Here is a 16511-nt window from a genome sequence, read left to right as displayed (position 1 = left end):
TGGTAGTGTAAGTCTAAAGTTTTTAAGTAAAGTCTTTATGTAAAGAAAATGTATAGTCAGATTACTTCTTTTAACTTAAACTTGATTTTGTGAATACGCTACAAAAAATACATTCAATCATTAAGTCTCCTCACATTCATTCTCTCAGGGGAGGGGTTTTTGTCTCCTCAGGTGTGAATCACATCAATATTCATAATCATCCATGCCTCCTCGCATATGGCCTTTCTAACACTAAAAGTGTCTTACAAAAGTTAAATGACTATATTGTTTTGTATGAAGGAGTGATCAGGATGGTTTCACATCATTTTGTAGCAAAAACTCTAGGTTACAAGATCCAGTTCTCAAAAGTCTTGTGAACAAATATTTAGTATGTGATATATAGCCTTATTTCAATGACTTAAAATTTTTGTTTTTTCAAAAACCACGCATAAACGATATTTTCTCAAAAATACAAACATGTATATACATGTTGTTCACATATTATTGTAGCCCAGTTTGTGCTGAATACAGTGTTATCAGACTTTAGCCATTAATATGTTTTTAAGCAACTAAAAAAAGCACAAATGTCAAGGCATGTCAAAACTTCTCCAGGGCCCAAAACACCCTCAGACCACAGAAGGTTAAGGCCTACCTTCAAACTCAGTGCCTCTGTGCTTGACATCACGGGAAAATCAAAAGAAATCAGCCAAGACCTCAGAAAAAAAAAAAAAAATTGTGGACCTCCACATGTCTGGTTAATCATTGGGAGCAATTTCCAAACACCTGAAAGTACCACATTCATCTGTACAAACAATAGTACGCAAGTATAAACACCATGGGACCACGCAGCCATCATACCGCTCAGGAAGGGGACACATTCTGTCTCCTAGAGATGAACGTAGTTTGGTGCAAAAAGTGCAAATCAATCCCAGAACAACAGCAAAGGACCTTGTAAAGATACTGGAGCAAACAGGAAGACAAATATCTATATCCACAGTAAAACGAGTCCAATATCGACATAGCCCAAAAGGCTGCTCAGCAAGGAAGAAGCCACTGATCCAAAACCGCCATAAAAAAGCCAGACTACAGTTTGCAAGTGCACATGGGGACAAAGATCTTATTTTTTGGAGAAACGTCCTCTGGTCTGATGAAACAAAATGGCCATAATAACCACTGTTATGTTTGGAGGAAAAAGGGTGAGGCTTGCAAGCCGAAGAACACCATCCCAATCGTGAAGCATGGGGGTGGCAGCATCAGGTTTTGGGGGTGCTTTGCTGCAGGCGGGACTGGTGCACTTCACAAAATAGATGGCATCATGAGGAAGGAAAATTATGTGGATAAATTGAAGCAACATCTCAAGACATCAGCCAGGAAGTTAAAGCTTGGTCGCAAATGGGTCTTCCAAATGGACAATGACCCCAAGCATACCTACAGGTTGTGGTAAAACAGCTTAAGGACAACAAAGTCATGGTATTGGAGTGGCCATCACAAAGCCCTGACCTCAATCCAATAGAAATTTGTGGGCAGTACTGAAAAGGCGTGTGCAAGTAAGGAAGCCTACAAAACTGACTCAGTTACACCAGTTCTGTCTGGAGGAATGGACAAAAATTCCAGCATCTTATCATAAGAAGCTTGTGGAAGGCTACCCAAAACGTTTGACCCAAGATAAACAATTTAAAGGCAATGCTACTAAATACTAACAAAGTGTATGTAAACTTCTGACCCACTGGGAATGTGATGAAAGAAATAAAAGCTGTAATAAATAATTCTCTCTACTATTATCCTAACATTTCACATTCTTAAAATAAAGTAGTGATCCTAACTGACCTAAGACAGGCAATGTTTTCTATGATTAAATGTCAGGACTTGTGAAAACTGTGTTTAAATGTATTTGGCTAAGGTGTATGTAAACTTCTGACTTCAACTGTATCTTTAAAGGAATAGTTCACCCAAAAATGAAAATTTGCTGATAATTTACTCACCCTTAGGCCATCCAAGATGTATCCAAGTTTCTTTCTTCATTAAAACAGAATTTAAGACTTTTAGGATTTAATTTCAGGCCTCCTCCTTTAAACAATGCAAGTGAATGTACTCCATTTTTTGACGGTCCAAAATGCATATTTAGGGTGCATCAGAATAATCCACACGACTCCAGTTGACAAATAAAGTTCTTCTGAACCCAAACGATTGATTATTTTTTAGAAACAAAACAATACTTATATGCTTTTTAACTACAAATGTTCGTTTCCGTACATCTCTGTGACGTGGGCTCATGAGAGGAATGACGTAAGCTCGTTGGTAAGGTCATGCGTCACGTGGAGGAGGAGTCAGGAAGCGCGTCATTGTTTACATTGTTTTTTTTATTATTATTATTTGGAAATTATTTTTTATTTTATTTTATATTGTTTTGAAATTGTTTTGGACTATTTTGGTTTGTGAATGGCGCTTGGTCTGTACTCTGTGCAAGTTTCTACTGTAAACAATGATGCGCTTTCTGACTCCACGTGACGAATGACCTTACCAACGAGCTTATGTCATCCCTCTCATGAGCGCACGTCACAGAGATGTACGGAAGCGAACATCTGTAGTTAAAAAGCATATAAGTATTGTTTTGTTTCTAAAAAATAAATCAATCGTTTGGGTTCAGAAGAACTTTATTTGTTGACTAGAGTCGTGTAGATTATTTTGATGCACCCTAAATATGCATTTTGGACCATAAAAAAATTTAGTACATTCACTTGCATTGTTTAAAGGAGGAGGCCTGAAATTAAATCCTAAAAGTCTTAAATTCTGTTTTGATGAAGAAAGAAACCCAGATACATCTTGGATGGCTTGAGGGTGAGTAAATTATCAGCAAATTTTCATTTTTGGGTGAACTATTCCTTTAAGACCATCCACTTCTTACAGAAGAAACAAGGCGGGAGGTAGAGAAAAAGAAAACGATATACAGAGAGACAAAAAGGCAGATACTTAAGAGATATAAAAGACGAAAAGGGGTAAGCTAGAAACACAGGGATCCGCTGACAGTTCAGCATGCATCTCTCACTCACTCCAACATGAACACACACACACACACACACACACACACACACACACACACACACACACACACACACACACACACACACACACACAAGCTATGTCAGTGTCATCCTCATAAGGCTGAATGGGACCCTGCAGCAAAGAGAGATGTCAACCCCCTGCTCAGGGAATATCTGCTCCCTCACTGACTCCATACAAGCAGGGCAGCTCATTGTCTGACCCCTGGAGACCTGTGACAGCGCCTCAAACAGGCTTTTCACTGATACACACTAGCAGGCCATTGAGAAGGAACAGGGGGATGGATTTAAGCATGACACACTCTCTGGGCATTAAGAAAGAGCTGGGGGGGTGCAATTAAACTGTGACACCTGTCACTGGCTTGTTTAGGGAGACTATGGAGAGATGGTCTGAGAACACTGCCTGTGTCATTTCCTTTTCTTTCTCCTTCCTACATTTGCACTGTTTCTGATTCTTTTTCAAAAAAAATTTCCATAAGCAAAGACAGGAACATCTAGGTGAGTTCGTTTGCTTGTTCAATTAAGGTTCCGTGGCACTCCTCAGTCTTTCTCCCCATCTCTTTCAAACTTTTTGTCTGTTCCAAAGGAAGTACACAGAGCAGATCTGTGGGAGGCTCGAGATGAACAGGGTGAGGAGAAGAGCACCGGCCATATGGTTTCATCCTCCATCTCTTCTTTCCTGTGCACCTTTGGTGCGGTCTGTCTTACCCCAGCTACTGGACCTTGCAGGTTAAGGATCAGGGAGACTGCTGTTGACCGAGAGGCTTCATTAAAAACACAAACATACACTCAGGGTCCAGCTCATCATCATGACATCACTAACAGGGAATGTGGGACAGAGGTGGTCTTGTTTTCCTTCCCAACTCACTTCCAAGGAGGCTTCTTCTGACAGCCCTTTCCGAAACTAAAGGTTGTCTTGCATATTCGATGCACAGCAAACACAATCAAATAAAATGTTATCATAAACGCAAGGAACAATTAGGTGTTTCTATTCCTTAGTTTTTCATGTTATTTATGGCCTTTTCACCACTTTATTTATAAAGATAGTTAAGAGAGGACAGGAAATGATGGGTAGAAGAGGGGGGCAAGGGGAATTGTACAAGCCATAGCTGAACTTGCATCGCCATAAATATGTTTGGGCAGCTGTGACACACAAATCAATGGTTTGGCCAAAAGATGCGAAGACCCACAATATAAACAAAAATTATTAAAAAAAAAAACATGTGAACACAAAACATGTACTGACCTCATGGGCCTGCAGTGATATTGTGTGTTTGAAAGCAGAGGGTGAGGGTAATGACACAGACAGACACTTCAGCATTGCATGGGTTCATTCTCCTTAAGGCACTTGCATGACTGGGAAATATCAAACAGCAAGTTTGAAAACGTCTGGAAATCCCATGTCTAGCTAGATTGGTTTCATATTCAAAAATAACCTCAAGGTCATTCAACCATCAACCAGAATTTACACTTCTTAATTTATTTTCACATTGTGTTCATCCATCATAAATCAATGTTCTACAGTACTTGCTTTCATTTCATCTTCCTGAACAACTGAAATACTTCGGTCATAGCCTTTCACTTTTACTCATCCAGAAACTTATAATAGACAATTATGTCATGTATAGATCAATGACATTTTTTCACCAGGGCATGTTGACACATGTTGGGCGGTAACTGTCTGAAACAAAATGAAACAGTGCAAACACTGTAAGTGTGTTTCATTTTGTTTCAGATAGATCCTTGAATGGGACAAGTAGTGATTTCTTTGAACCTGCAAGGTTCCTCCCATATCACAAACAATAAAACAATAAAATAAATCATATATGTATATATATATATATATATATATATATATATATATATATATATATATATACAGCTCTGGAAAAAATTAAGAAACCACTGCAAAATTATCAGTTTCTGTGGATTTACTATTTATAGGTATGTTTTTGAGTAAAATAAACATTTTTGTTTTATTCTCAAAAACACTGACATAACTCCCAAATTCCAAATAAAAATATTGTCATTTAGAGCATTTATTTGCAGAAAATGACAACTGGTCAAAATAACAATAAAGATGAAAAAAAAGTGTTTTCAGACCTCGAATATTGCAAAGAGAACAAGTTCATATTCACTTTTAAACAACACAATACTAATGTTTTAACTTAGGAAGAGTTCAGAAATCAATATTTGGTGGAATAACCATGATTTTCAATCACAGTTTTCATGTGTCTTTGCATGTTCTCTACCAGTCTTTCACATTGCTGTTGAGTGACTTTATGCCACTACTGGGCAAAAATGTAAGCAGCTCGGCTTTGTTTGATGGCTTGTGTCCATCCATCTTACTCTTGATCACATTCCAGAGGTTTTCAATGGGGTTCAGGTCTGGAGATTGGGTTGGGCATGACAGGGTCTTAATCTGGTGGTCCTCCATCCACACCTTGAATTACCTGGCTGTGTGGCATGGAGCACTGTCCTGCTGGAAAAAACAATCCAAACAGTATTCTTCCACCTTTTAAATATTGCTTAGTTATGCCACATGCTCTCTGTTTCAGATGCAGAAAAGAAAATGTATGTGTTTTCAACCTCAAGATGAGATTATTTTTAATGCACTCCACTGCTACGTGTCACCGAGTGATGACTAACTGCAGCCTGTGCCAGCCAGACATCACTTCAGTCCATTTCTACTACAATGGACTTCACAGTGGATAAACTGCCACAAGCTCCTAGTCAAACTGCAATGCACTTCACTGACCTCTGCCTGCATCACCTTGGTCAAAGGATGGACTACATTCTCGAAAAATGGAATACATAGACAAAATTAATTGCTAGCTAAAGCCTTAATCAGCCAAATATCAAAGGATAATGCATCTCTGTGCACTTCCGCAGTTAATTCAGGATGGACTTTAAAGACTTTTAGTCATTAATCTTAGTTCATACAAAACAATTTCTTTTTAAACATTGGCCCCTAACATTTACTTAGTTTACTAATTTAAAAACAAAAATAACTAATATTGTTTTAATAATTCTGGCTGTTTAGCCAGAGGGGAACTGGCCCCTACAGAGCCTAGTTTCCCCCAAGGTTATTTTTCTCCATTAACCAACATCTTATGAAGTTTTGTGTTCCTTGCCACAGTCACATTTGTCTTGCTCACTGTGGGGTCTAAATACAAATATTATTATTTATTATTAAAATCTACAATCACATTTTTATCAAACTGCACAATGATGACAGCTTAATATTCTGTTATAATATAATTTTCTGTAAAGCTGCTTTGAAACGATGTGTGTTGTGAAAAGCGCTATACATATAAAAATGACTTGACTACTGGGTTGATGTTCTGCCTGCTCAATAAATAAGCTTCAGTTGGTTCAAAATGCAGCAGCTAGAGTGCTTACTAGAACCAGGAAATACTGTATGATAATATTACCCGAATCTTATCATCATTACACTGGCTGCCTGTAAGGTTTCTTATCAATGTTTTAATTCTCATATGTACAAAGCTTTGAATGGTCTAGCTCCTCTACTTAAGCGACTTTCTATTGAGCTATAATCCATCACGTTCACTAATGTCCCAAAATTCCGGCCTGTTAATAGTACCCAGAATATAAAAATCCACAACAGGACATGAATCCCTTTCCTACTTGGCTCTTAAACTCAAGAAAAGCCTTCATAGCGATGTTTTGGACTCGGGCACAATCTCTCAATTTAAGTCTAGTTTAACAAGTCATCTCTTTAGACATGCATAAATCTAATTTATCCCTCAAGTAGTTATACTTCTCATATTCTGTAACTCTGCTGTTAAATTAAGTAAATGTCATCTAGGGTAATATTATTTTATTTGCTTCCCTGTCTCATCCTCGGGACACCTACACAGAGGTTCCAAGAGCCTGTCAGATCCAGCTTCGGTCCAGCCCGGTGTTCCACTCCCACCGCTATGTGTTGCTGAACAATGACTACTAACTGCAGTACCAACCAGACAGCAAGGGGCGCTTAGATGATTACTGTCTGCATCACTTTATCCTACTATGATGGACTTCACAGAGGATTAACTGCTGCCAACAACCAGCCAGAGAGCAAGGGCTACTTAACTGACCACTGCTTGCATCATCTCAATCTTTAGGATGGACTCCACAGCTAATAAACTGCTATCAACTGCAGCATTTGCCATTTCAAACATTGAGTTTTTTTGTTTCTTTAATTTTTTACGCCATGCCAGCTTCTATGGCTATATTCATGGCGGGAACCAGGTTTAGTTATTTAAAATAGTTAAATGAGGTGTTTAAGATTCATTTTTCCTAAAAACCTTAAAACTAAATTTGGATTCACTTGATTAAAAACCTTTTCAAAAGAATCAACTGAATAATACAGGTTCCTCAGATGTGTAGAGGTATAACAGTCCAGTAAAATATGTTTAATGGATAGTGGGTTCTGACAAGATGAGCACTTTGGTGAATTTTCTCCTGATAGTAAAAATTTCAAACATCGATTAACACTTTACTGACCACTGCTTACATCACTTCATTCTCTTAAAATAGAATACAAAGACAAATAAATGACTGCCAACTAAAGCCTTTACCAGCCAAATAAAAAAATAACACTGCATCTACAGTACCTGCACACCTTCAGTCAATTTGGGGTGAACTTAATCATCTTAAATTCATTCACCACCCTTTAGTTTGAAACATTGCCTATCACAAATCTACTCAATTTACTCAATTAATGCATGACTTGTATTAGACATGGCTAATTAATACTGACATTATGTTCATGCTGTATAGCCAGAGAAGAACTGGCTCCCCCAGCTGAGCCTGGTTTCTCCCAAGGGTTTTATCCAACAACTAAACATCTTATAAAGGTTTTGTTCCTTGCCACAGTTCCCTTGGTTTGCTCTCTGGGGGCCTTAAGACAAAAATACAGTATTAAGGCATGATTTTCAATGAAGTTTTCAATGAAACCGTTCACTGTGGACTTATGATTTTCTGTAAAGCTGCTTTGAAAAAAATTATATTGTGAGAAGCGATATATAAATACAAATAAAATAGAAATGACTTGACTTAACTACTGGTGCTGTGAGTTGTAAGCATGAGCCTTTCAAATATTTTCCAGTATGCCTCTGGGTAATATTCAAAATTCAACATCATTAAGCTTGGTGCTTCCACTTATTTTTATTTATTTTGTGTCTTCCTTCTCGACAGCAGCGCACAGAGTGGCTAGATATATATGGACCTATCGGGTACAAACAGCTACCAAATAAGAACTATTGCAAGAAGTTGGAAAAGAAGCACAAAATTGCCAATTTCTTTAAAGAGAAGTCTTTCTAACTGAGGGAATGTTCTCCAGATTACCTTAGTTTCCAGAGGATGCTTCTGACTGAGGATTGGAAAAAGAAGCAAATTTCCCTAGACCGCAGTGAACTCCTTTTAGAGGGGGGCTTTCATCTTCTGTCCTGCCATAATGTCCCCGCCCTGCACCCTGTTGCCGGAACAAATTTTTTTGCCAGAGTCACTGGTGGATTCAGTTTGTTTAGCAATTACCAAACAAAGACATACAAAAACAAAGGCCTATAAACAGACTGCAAAGTAACCTTGAGAATATTTAGTCATTGAATTGGAGCAGAACACTTTATGGATTACTTTAATTTTTATGCAAGCCTCAACCCACTATTACACCACCAGAACCTCTTTTGACAGTACTTTTGAACAGCAAAATTTCAACTCAAAACACAGAGATATCTCAATCAAAGAATAATAGCAATAAAAGAGGCAAAGAACATAGGTAAAAATGGAGAGAATGAGAGGATGGTTTACTGATGAAGTCATGGGTAAAGCCAGTTCCACTGCACATGCCACAGTCGGATACAGACGGTTGACCCTAGCAGTGAGACTTCTAGCTATATGTGTATGGATACTTAAGAAGGTGCCCAGAGGGATTAGATGGGCAGCTAAACATAAGCCTTTAGCCATGTCACTGGTGTTAGTCTTTCACCAACAAGGACCAAGAAAGAGGAATGCTGGGGGTTAGAAAGGAGAAAAGCATTTTATACTGATTCCTTTTAACAACGTTCCAGGAATTCTAGGATAATGCCTGTGGACAGGCCACAGGAATGCGTAGCAGCCTCATGGTTCCCAAATTCACAGTAGCGGGAAAATGATCCCCCGCCCCCTCTACCTTTCTATGCTGTACCCCAGAACAGGCCATGAAGGGAGGGGAGAAGAGACACCACTGCAGACCATAACCTCTGCATGGGTCACTGGCCAAAATGGATGGTAGAAGCCAAGCTCTTCCATCTTAACCCATTAAATGCCCTGTGGCTATGATGCACCTGCAACAATGTGCAAAATTACTGTGAACCCTTGCAGAACAAGTCTTCCAGCCACCTCTGAAGTGTGTGGTATTCCAAAGACCACATGCAGTTAATGATCAAATTAGTCAAACTGACAGAAATAATTGGTTAAACTCAGCACTCACAAGCTGCAGTATTCCCTTAAATTATGCCTTTTTTAAGTCCATCCCTACATCCCATAACCCTCCCATAACTGAAGCCTGCCTGCTGGCTCTGTCCATGCCCCTCCTTTAGATCTGAAAGGAATTTGGGAAGGGAGAAGATCCAGGGCAAGAGTTGGGGCAAGTGGTGGCCCATGGTGTGTACACTGCTGGGGGGTCAGCCACACCACAGAGGCTATCAGGCCTCCCACACCAAGGCCAGCCAAGTGTTCCTATCACCACAAACCTTCTGTCATATAATCCACTAATACAATTCTCCTAAATATAGAACTGCAGCTCTAAGGTTGCCAGGAGTTATACCAATGTCATACAGAACTGTGCAAAAATTTAGGCACTTGTGAAAAATGCTGCAAAGTGAGGACGTTTTAAAAAATAAATGCCATGACTAGTTATTTATTTATTAATTAACCTCATATAAAGTGCAAAATTTGGTGTGACAGCCCTTTGCCTTTAAAACAGAACCAATTTTCCCAGGTACACTTTCACACAGTTTTTCAATGTTTTTGGCAGGTAGTTTATTCCAAGCATCTTGGAGAACTTGCTACAGTTGCTATTAATTTTGGCTTAGTTGCTTCTTTCCCTTCGTGTAATCCCAGACTGACTCAGGGATCTGTGAGGGCCATACCATCAGTTGCAGAACTCCTTGTTTTTCTTCTATTCTATTCTATTTGTAAAAGGAAAGTTTGTAAATTAAAACGGATATTTCCTACTGACACACTAAAGCAGAAAATTTCAGATGTGTGTGTCAAAATGAACTTTGTAATAACATAACCATTTTTGACACCCAAAACACATCTGACAAACGTATTCTGCTGCTATGTGAGTGTAGCCAGATAGTAGAGATTAATGAAAGAATTAATGAGAATTTATTCTCTCTGTTTCTTCTCCATGATTCTCCTTCCATAACATCAGTCCTCCTTCATTTGTCTTCCTATTCATCATAATCTATAGCACTTTGAAGCAGAGTCTGGATGTTCCTCTTTTTGTGTGCATTCTTTTCTTTTCTGATAGGAGAGTGAATCCAGGATCCAGCCTCTCACCAAAATGCCTCCCAGAGCTTCCGGACTTTTCCGTTGTCTATCTCCAGAAGTATTGACCTGCAACCCCATCCCAGGACCCGGGAGACTGGGACACAAACGGGCCCTTCAGGTTGATTTATCGGGCGTATTCAGGGCCAGGCACGCAGGGGGATGCCTGGGTCAACAGAGCGGTTCTGACGTCCCTCATCACCCGAACAACCCCTTGAAAAAGCCACTGCTTGAGAGGAGGGGAGTAAGGGGGTTTACGTGCATCTCTACACACTTCCATCTGACATTTCTGAAATTATAATGACAATAACAGTATGAAAGTTACCATTATAGATTTCATGCATCATGACAGCTCCAAAGCAAAAGATGACATTAAAAAAAGCAAAAAAGCTGTTTTGTTTATTCTTTTCTTCAGCATCCTCTTTTCTCCTCTCTTAAAAAACAAAACAAAGCAAAACCACACAAGCGCCTTCATGGTGAAGTTAGGTTTTAAAAAAAACAAAAACAAATGGAAAACAAGTGGCACTGCATCATGATGGCAGGCGGTACAAAACAGGATTGTTTTAGTAGAAGAAAGAGCTATATGTCACTGTCTGTCAGCTCATTCATCCAGTACTCCCCGAGCATCCAGCCCATCCGTCATCCCCTCTCAGTCCCTGACACCCGCTCAGGTTGGCCACATTGGCAACGAGGGAGAGGGTCTCAAATATGGAGCCTTATACCCCCACTGTTATTGTTTTTATAGCCTCTCTAGATCTCTACATTTTCAAATACACAGAGACACAATATATTAATCCCGCCTTAATTCAAAAATTCATTGGACACGTCACAAACAAAATTTAGTTATGCAGAGATTTTGTACAAATGGTGCATGACTGGACATGCTATTTCATTTTATTTTGGGGGTTTTGCCATTTAACAGGACAGGAAATAATGGTAATAGAGAGGGCAAGTGGGACTGGTACATAGGCACACAATCAGGTGCACAGCTAGGCCACGGCTCTGACAACATAATATTGGAGAATGATCAAATGAACTGCTTAGACAGTGGTAGTGGATACTGGACACAGTACTTAACAACATATCCTCATAAACCAGTAAGAACAACAATAATGGGATGAGATAATAAGGCTTTGAACTAATGACTTTCTCTTTACAACATCACCTTTATGTTCTGGTCAGTGCGTTTTAATTTTCAGGTCAGAGCAATAGCACAGTTTACCTTAAACTAAACAGGAGGTGGTCTTGAGGCTACCTCAACACCAACTGCCACAATGGTAAATACAAAACCACCCAAAAGTGAATTTCTGGCCAGGCATTCAGACCACAGATATGAATACAAACCTACACAGGCTCACACACTGAGGGTAACTCAAGGAAAGAAACCTTCAAACAAAACCAAGGCTAGCGTGGAGGTTTAGGGGGTTGGGTTTGGCAGTAGAGGGGAGAATAAGAGAAAGAAGGGGGGGATGCTAAGGGGTAAACAGGGGAAAACAGAAGAAAGGGGGAAAGAAGAATGAAAGAAAAGAAAAAGGAGTGGAAAAAAACAAAGACCTACTTGTCTCAAGTCGATGAAGGCGAGCAGCAGAGTGTCCCCCTGGAAGCCAGGCACCGGGCCGGCCCTGGCAAACCCTGTGGGAAAGAGAGAGGGATAAAGAGAGCAGGGAATTCGCCATGGAGCAGGAGATTGGCAGACGGATGACAGCTGGGACAAGGGGAGGACAGGGGGAGGTTCAGTGGGGGCGGGGGAGGTGAAATGGAGAGAGGCTTTCAAGGTTTTGGGAGTGCTGGCAAAGGGGGAGGAGGGTTAGTTGGGTGGTTCAGGGCAGCCCCTGCCACAGAGTCATGTCTCTGGGTCTGCCACCGGCTTTGTATGGCCCATCCGAAAAAAGACCATCAAACTCTCATTAATTCTCCCCAACATTGATCTGACAAGTCAGATAGAGGGGATGTGTGGGACAAGGGGACGAATTTACCCTGTAACCTCAAACCTAAAGTGGATTCCCATGAGGCCACTGTCCCAGACCAATGGTGTGGTACTGAGCAAAGGGGCTGACAAAACCTGTGAAAAGCCAATGGTCTGGGGGTGTGTGGGGAGTGTAGGAGTTGTAGAGATGTTTCTGAGGGTTGGATGTGAGGCCATTGGACCTTTCTCTGCCTTTGGACAAGAACCCGTAAACAAGCAGCTTCGCCATTCTGAAAGTCGGAACATTTGACACACGGAGACAAAACAAGCCGGGGCCAGGAGAAATCCCTTTCACCTCGCAATGCTGCATGCCTTTCTTGCCTCTCACGCAAATTACACGCCTGCCATCTTTATTTCTGACCCCCGCAAACGCTGAGCCAGCAACTGCTTATCCAGTTCACTCGCACTTTTGTCGCCGTGTCTCTGTCCAAGACTGTCGATTACTCGAACTTCCCTGCTTGCCTTGTTACAGGAAAGCGACCAGGGCCAAAGGCAGCATAGTTCACGTGACCATGTCAGAACACATATTGTCAAGATACGAGAGGAAAGAGAACAACTCTAGGCTTTCACCTAACTGCCACATACTAGCTTAAAGCCCTATTAAAGGGACTATGCAAATAAATCTCTTAAGGGATAAGCGAGGACAAGCTATCAAGATATTAATGCTCCCAAAAACCAGTTGAATTAAAAAAGCTGCAGCTCATGCTGCTCTCCCTTTGACTGTCCCATCACTCACTTGTGGAGCTGTACAGGTCAAAGAGGCAGACTAGAAGTGAAAGGCAAATCTTAGATTAACAGAGCCCCTTGTGGGATCGAGATAAAATTGCAGTTGGAAGGTGGCTGATAACCCTTCACTGAAAAAATGTTTAGTAATATATTGAAAACATGACGTGACAGTTCATTTTTGGTCCAAAGACATTTGGAGAGCATTCAGTGCATATTTATTCTATTTTAAATGTCTGTATGTACAGTAATATCTACTCCTTTATCAATGATATTAAGAGATTGTGTGGAATGACATTTCCATTTAATCCCTTAAAGTGTTGGGTTTTTTGAGTTGCTGTGGCTTTTTACTGAACAAGAAATGTATTATCAGCTCCACTATGAACTTATCATCTTCGTTTCATTTCTTAATTTTCCTTTCTTTATCACAAAGAGCAGGCATGTCCACACTGTTGATAGATCCAACCACAGACACATCATCAAGGTGCATTCAAGTAGTAATATCTTTAAGAAGTTATTTTAGTCCTATATTATTACCGTAAACCAAACCTTGAAACTTCCAGAAACCGTAAACACGGTGACCTCATTCACCAAGACTGGGGTAAAAGGAAGTGTGGGATGGAGGGGGATGGGAGTTTTTTATTTTTTACTTGAGTGGGATCTCGATTAAAGTGCAGATCTGTGGTTTGAGGGATAAAAGTAAAAGGAGGAACATCCAAATTATCGGGACGTGGTCTCTCCAACTGAAACCAATCATTGATATGGTACTTATCAAGCTGGTTGGTAAATCAAAGCACATCCACACCAAAAAGGCAGCTTGCAGTGTGAGAGACATGGCCATTTTGTGACGGAGGTCATTCTGTCTCTCTGTCTGTGACCTCTGTGTGAAAGTGTGCGCTGATTGAGGATCACTGGAAATCCATTAACCAGCAGGGGTTACACGCTCAAAAGCGGTTTTAGCTGTGATCACGTGCAAAGCTGTAAGGAGAGACAGGCCAAGCGGCAAAGCTTCAGTGCAAGCCAAAAACGCTTCATTTTCAGCTCTCTCACCTTTTTTCTAACCACTTGGGTATACACTGGACACTACATTGTGCAATAAAATGTCTCATGCCCGGTATGATGGAGGACACTCAGATTTGGACAATGAAATATCAGGAAAAGGTGCATGCAAGCAGGTTAAAGAGGCTTATGATTGTCATGTAAAGCTTATGCGAACTTGAGAAAGGCCAAACTCACTCTCGCACTCTCTGACATCCACGTTGAACTGCTGCAGGGCTCCCATAGACACTTGTTTGACATCAGCATCCAACAGCAGCTGCAGCAGGGAGGTGGAAAGGTGTTTACAAGCTGACATACATGCCGTCTGAGCCACTTTCCCCTACAAACAGAAAAAGGTATAGAAATGGAGGGTAAAAAAAGAGATATTGTTATAAACTGGGTCTCTTTTAAGTATGACTTCTCAATCTAATCATCACCATAGGTGGTAAAACTTTTGACTTTTTTTTTTTTTTTTTTTTTGCAAAAGAAAGTGTTTGCATGTTTCAATATTCTCATCTCACTCTCATTTTTATCCCTGACAAATCATATCTCCTTTCATTCTCTCTTTTGGCAGAGATTGTACTGCTGCATTGTAGTCTCTGATGTAGTCTCCATGTACACACACAGGAAACGTTTTCAGTCTGTGTACTGTGTTTACAACCACACAAGTTCATGCTTTCATGCCAACTCACAAACACACAGACTGGGGTTAAGGAGCACTCTGGTGGACATTTTAGCTGGGAGAACCACATTAGCCACACTTGGCCGTCACACATGCTGAAACATACACTATTCAAGCTCCAAGTCAAAAACCTCAAATATGCCCTTGTCTGCCGTCCAGCACTTTCCTGACAATCAGGCTAATACTTCAGGGGAGATCCAAAGCTATTAATATGACACTAAACCTGAAAGAAAACTATGTGGAATTTTTATCTGATGGGGTCAACCAATAAAAACAAAATGGCATTACACAAGAGGAATTCCTGCTTATTTAAAACACTAAAGGTGAGGAGAAATACACAGTTAAATCCATGAGAGAGAGAGAGAGAGAGAGAGAGAGAGAGAGAGATTTATTATTTTTCTGTCTATGTCTATGCTCCAGAGGTGTGAAAATTCCACTTCAGTTATTTCTTACATCAGAAATCACTAAAATTAACAAATGAATGCTTAGGTTCAGTTAACAAATACAACGGAGATGCCTGACTATAGTTGGGACTAGGGGTTGCGTTAACCGAAAATTCTACATCAATAATGGATTTTCTGAAACATTAATGAATAATTCCATATGCTATCTGTCATTTTGACAGATAAAAAAAAGAAACGAGAAAACCATTTTAACCTAGTGCATCAGTTTTGACTTCACTCTCACTCTCCCGCTGTGTGTGTGTGCGCCTTGTTTATTGCCTGATATTAAAGATGCGTTTCGGGTGATTCGATCACAAGTGGACAGGCACCATCGCCATACCAGGTCATATGCGTCTCTTGACCGCTTGTGTTGGGATTTCGAGTGGAGGGTCTTTGATTTCATGACTAGAGAAGCACTGATGTATTGGCCAATTATTGACCAAATTTAAACCATCAGCACATCGGTTATAAGCATGAAAAACCAGCGTTACAGATGTAACAGTTGTGAAAGCGACACTTACCTAGAGGCCACATGATAAGGAAACCATCCAAAACACTTGAAACTAGCAGACTTTGACTTCTGAGACATCAGTACGATATCCAATAATGGTACATGATTGATTTAATTAAAATTAAAATCACTATGTCCATGAGCGATTACTAAACCTTAAAAGGCTGCGTTTGAAAATATAGTCTGCATTCATCGCTCTAGTCAGCGCTGTGTAAGCTTTAGTAGTCTGGATGGCATACTCCATTATCCAGTATACTACTATAAATACAGAATATAAAAGGGGGTTTTGTTCCTTTGGTTAAAAAGTTATTTTTCCATAATGGGGTTGACATTTTTTTGGAATTGCCAAACATATGCATAGTATGAATTTGTAATGTTCTAGTATATACAGTACACAGGTAAAATGTATGTTCTGTTGTTTTGAACTGCAAAAACAGAGGTGCAAAAATAAAGTACAAAATAATTTTTTTTCATGTCATCATGTTCCTTAATATGGCACAATGATATACATATAAATTAATTCACATTTGATAATCCTGTTTAAAAATAGAAAATTTGGGCTAGCCTGTAG

General features: G+C 39.9%; 1 protein-coding gene across 7 annotated transcripts in view; it reads right to left on the bottom strand.

Annotated features, from left to right (window-relative positions):
• LOC127414759 (exocyst complex component 6B-like) overlaps positions 1-16511 on the bottom strand; it is a 187583-nt gene that overhangs the window by 27218 nt on the left and 143854 nt on the right. For 2 of the 7 annotated variants that reach the window (XM_051653022.1, XM_051653031.1), the window contains 2 exons: positions 14503-14644; positions 12136-12209 (listed from right to left, as the gene is read on the bottom strand). In XM_051653022.1, coding sequence (XP_051508982.1) covers positions 12136-12209; positions 14503-14644 — 216 coding nt within the window. Of the gene's footprint in view, positions 1-4926; positions 5521-8390; positions 8518-10029; positions 10867-12135; positions 12210-14502; positions 14645-16511 lie in introns of those variants that run through there. The other 5 variants (XM_051653053.1, XM_051653067.1, XR_007892851.1 and 2 more) reach the window with 5 other exon arrangements.

This window comes from Myxocyprinus asiaticus, chromosome 2 (genome assembly GCF_019703515.2).
Source record: "Myxocyprinus asiaticus isolate MX2 ecotype Aquarium Trade chromosome 2, UBuf_Myxa_2, whole genome shotgun sequence".
Lineage (NCBI taxonomy): Eukaryota > Metazoa > Chordata > Actinopteri > Cypriniformes > Catostomidae > Myxocyprinus > Myxocyprinus asiaticus.
The sequence above is the reverse complement of the archived record's forward strand: the minus strand, read 5'-3'. Positions and strand labels throughout refer to the sequence as shown.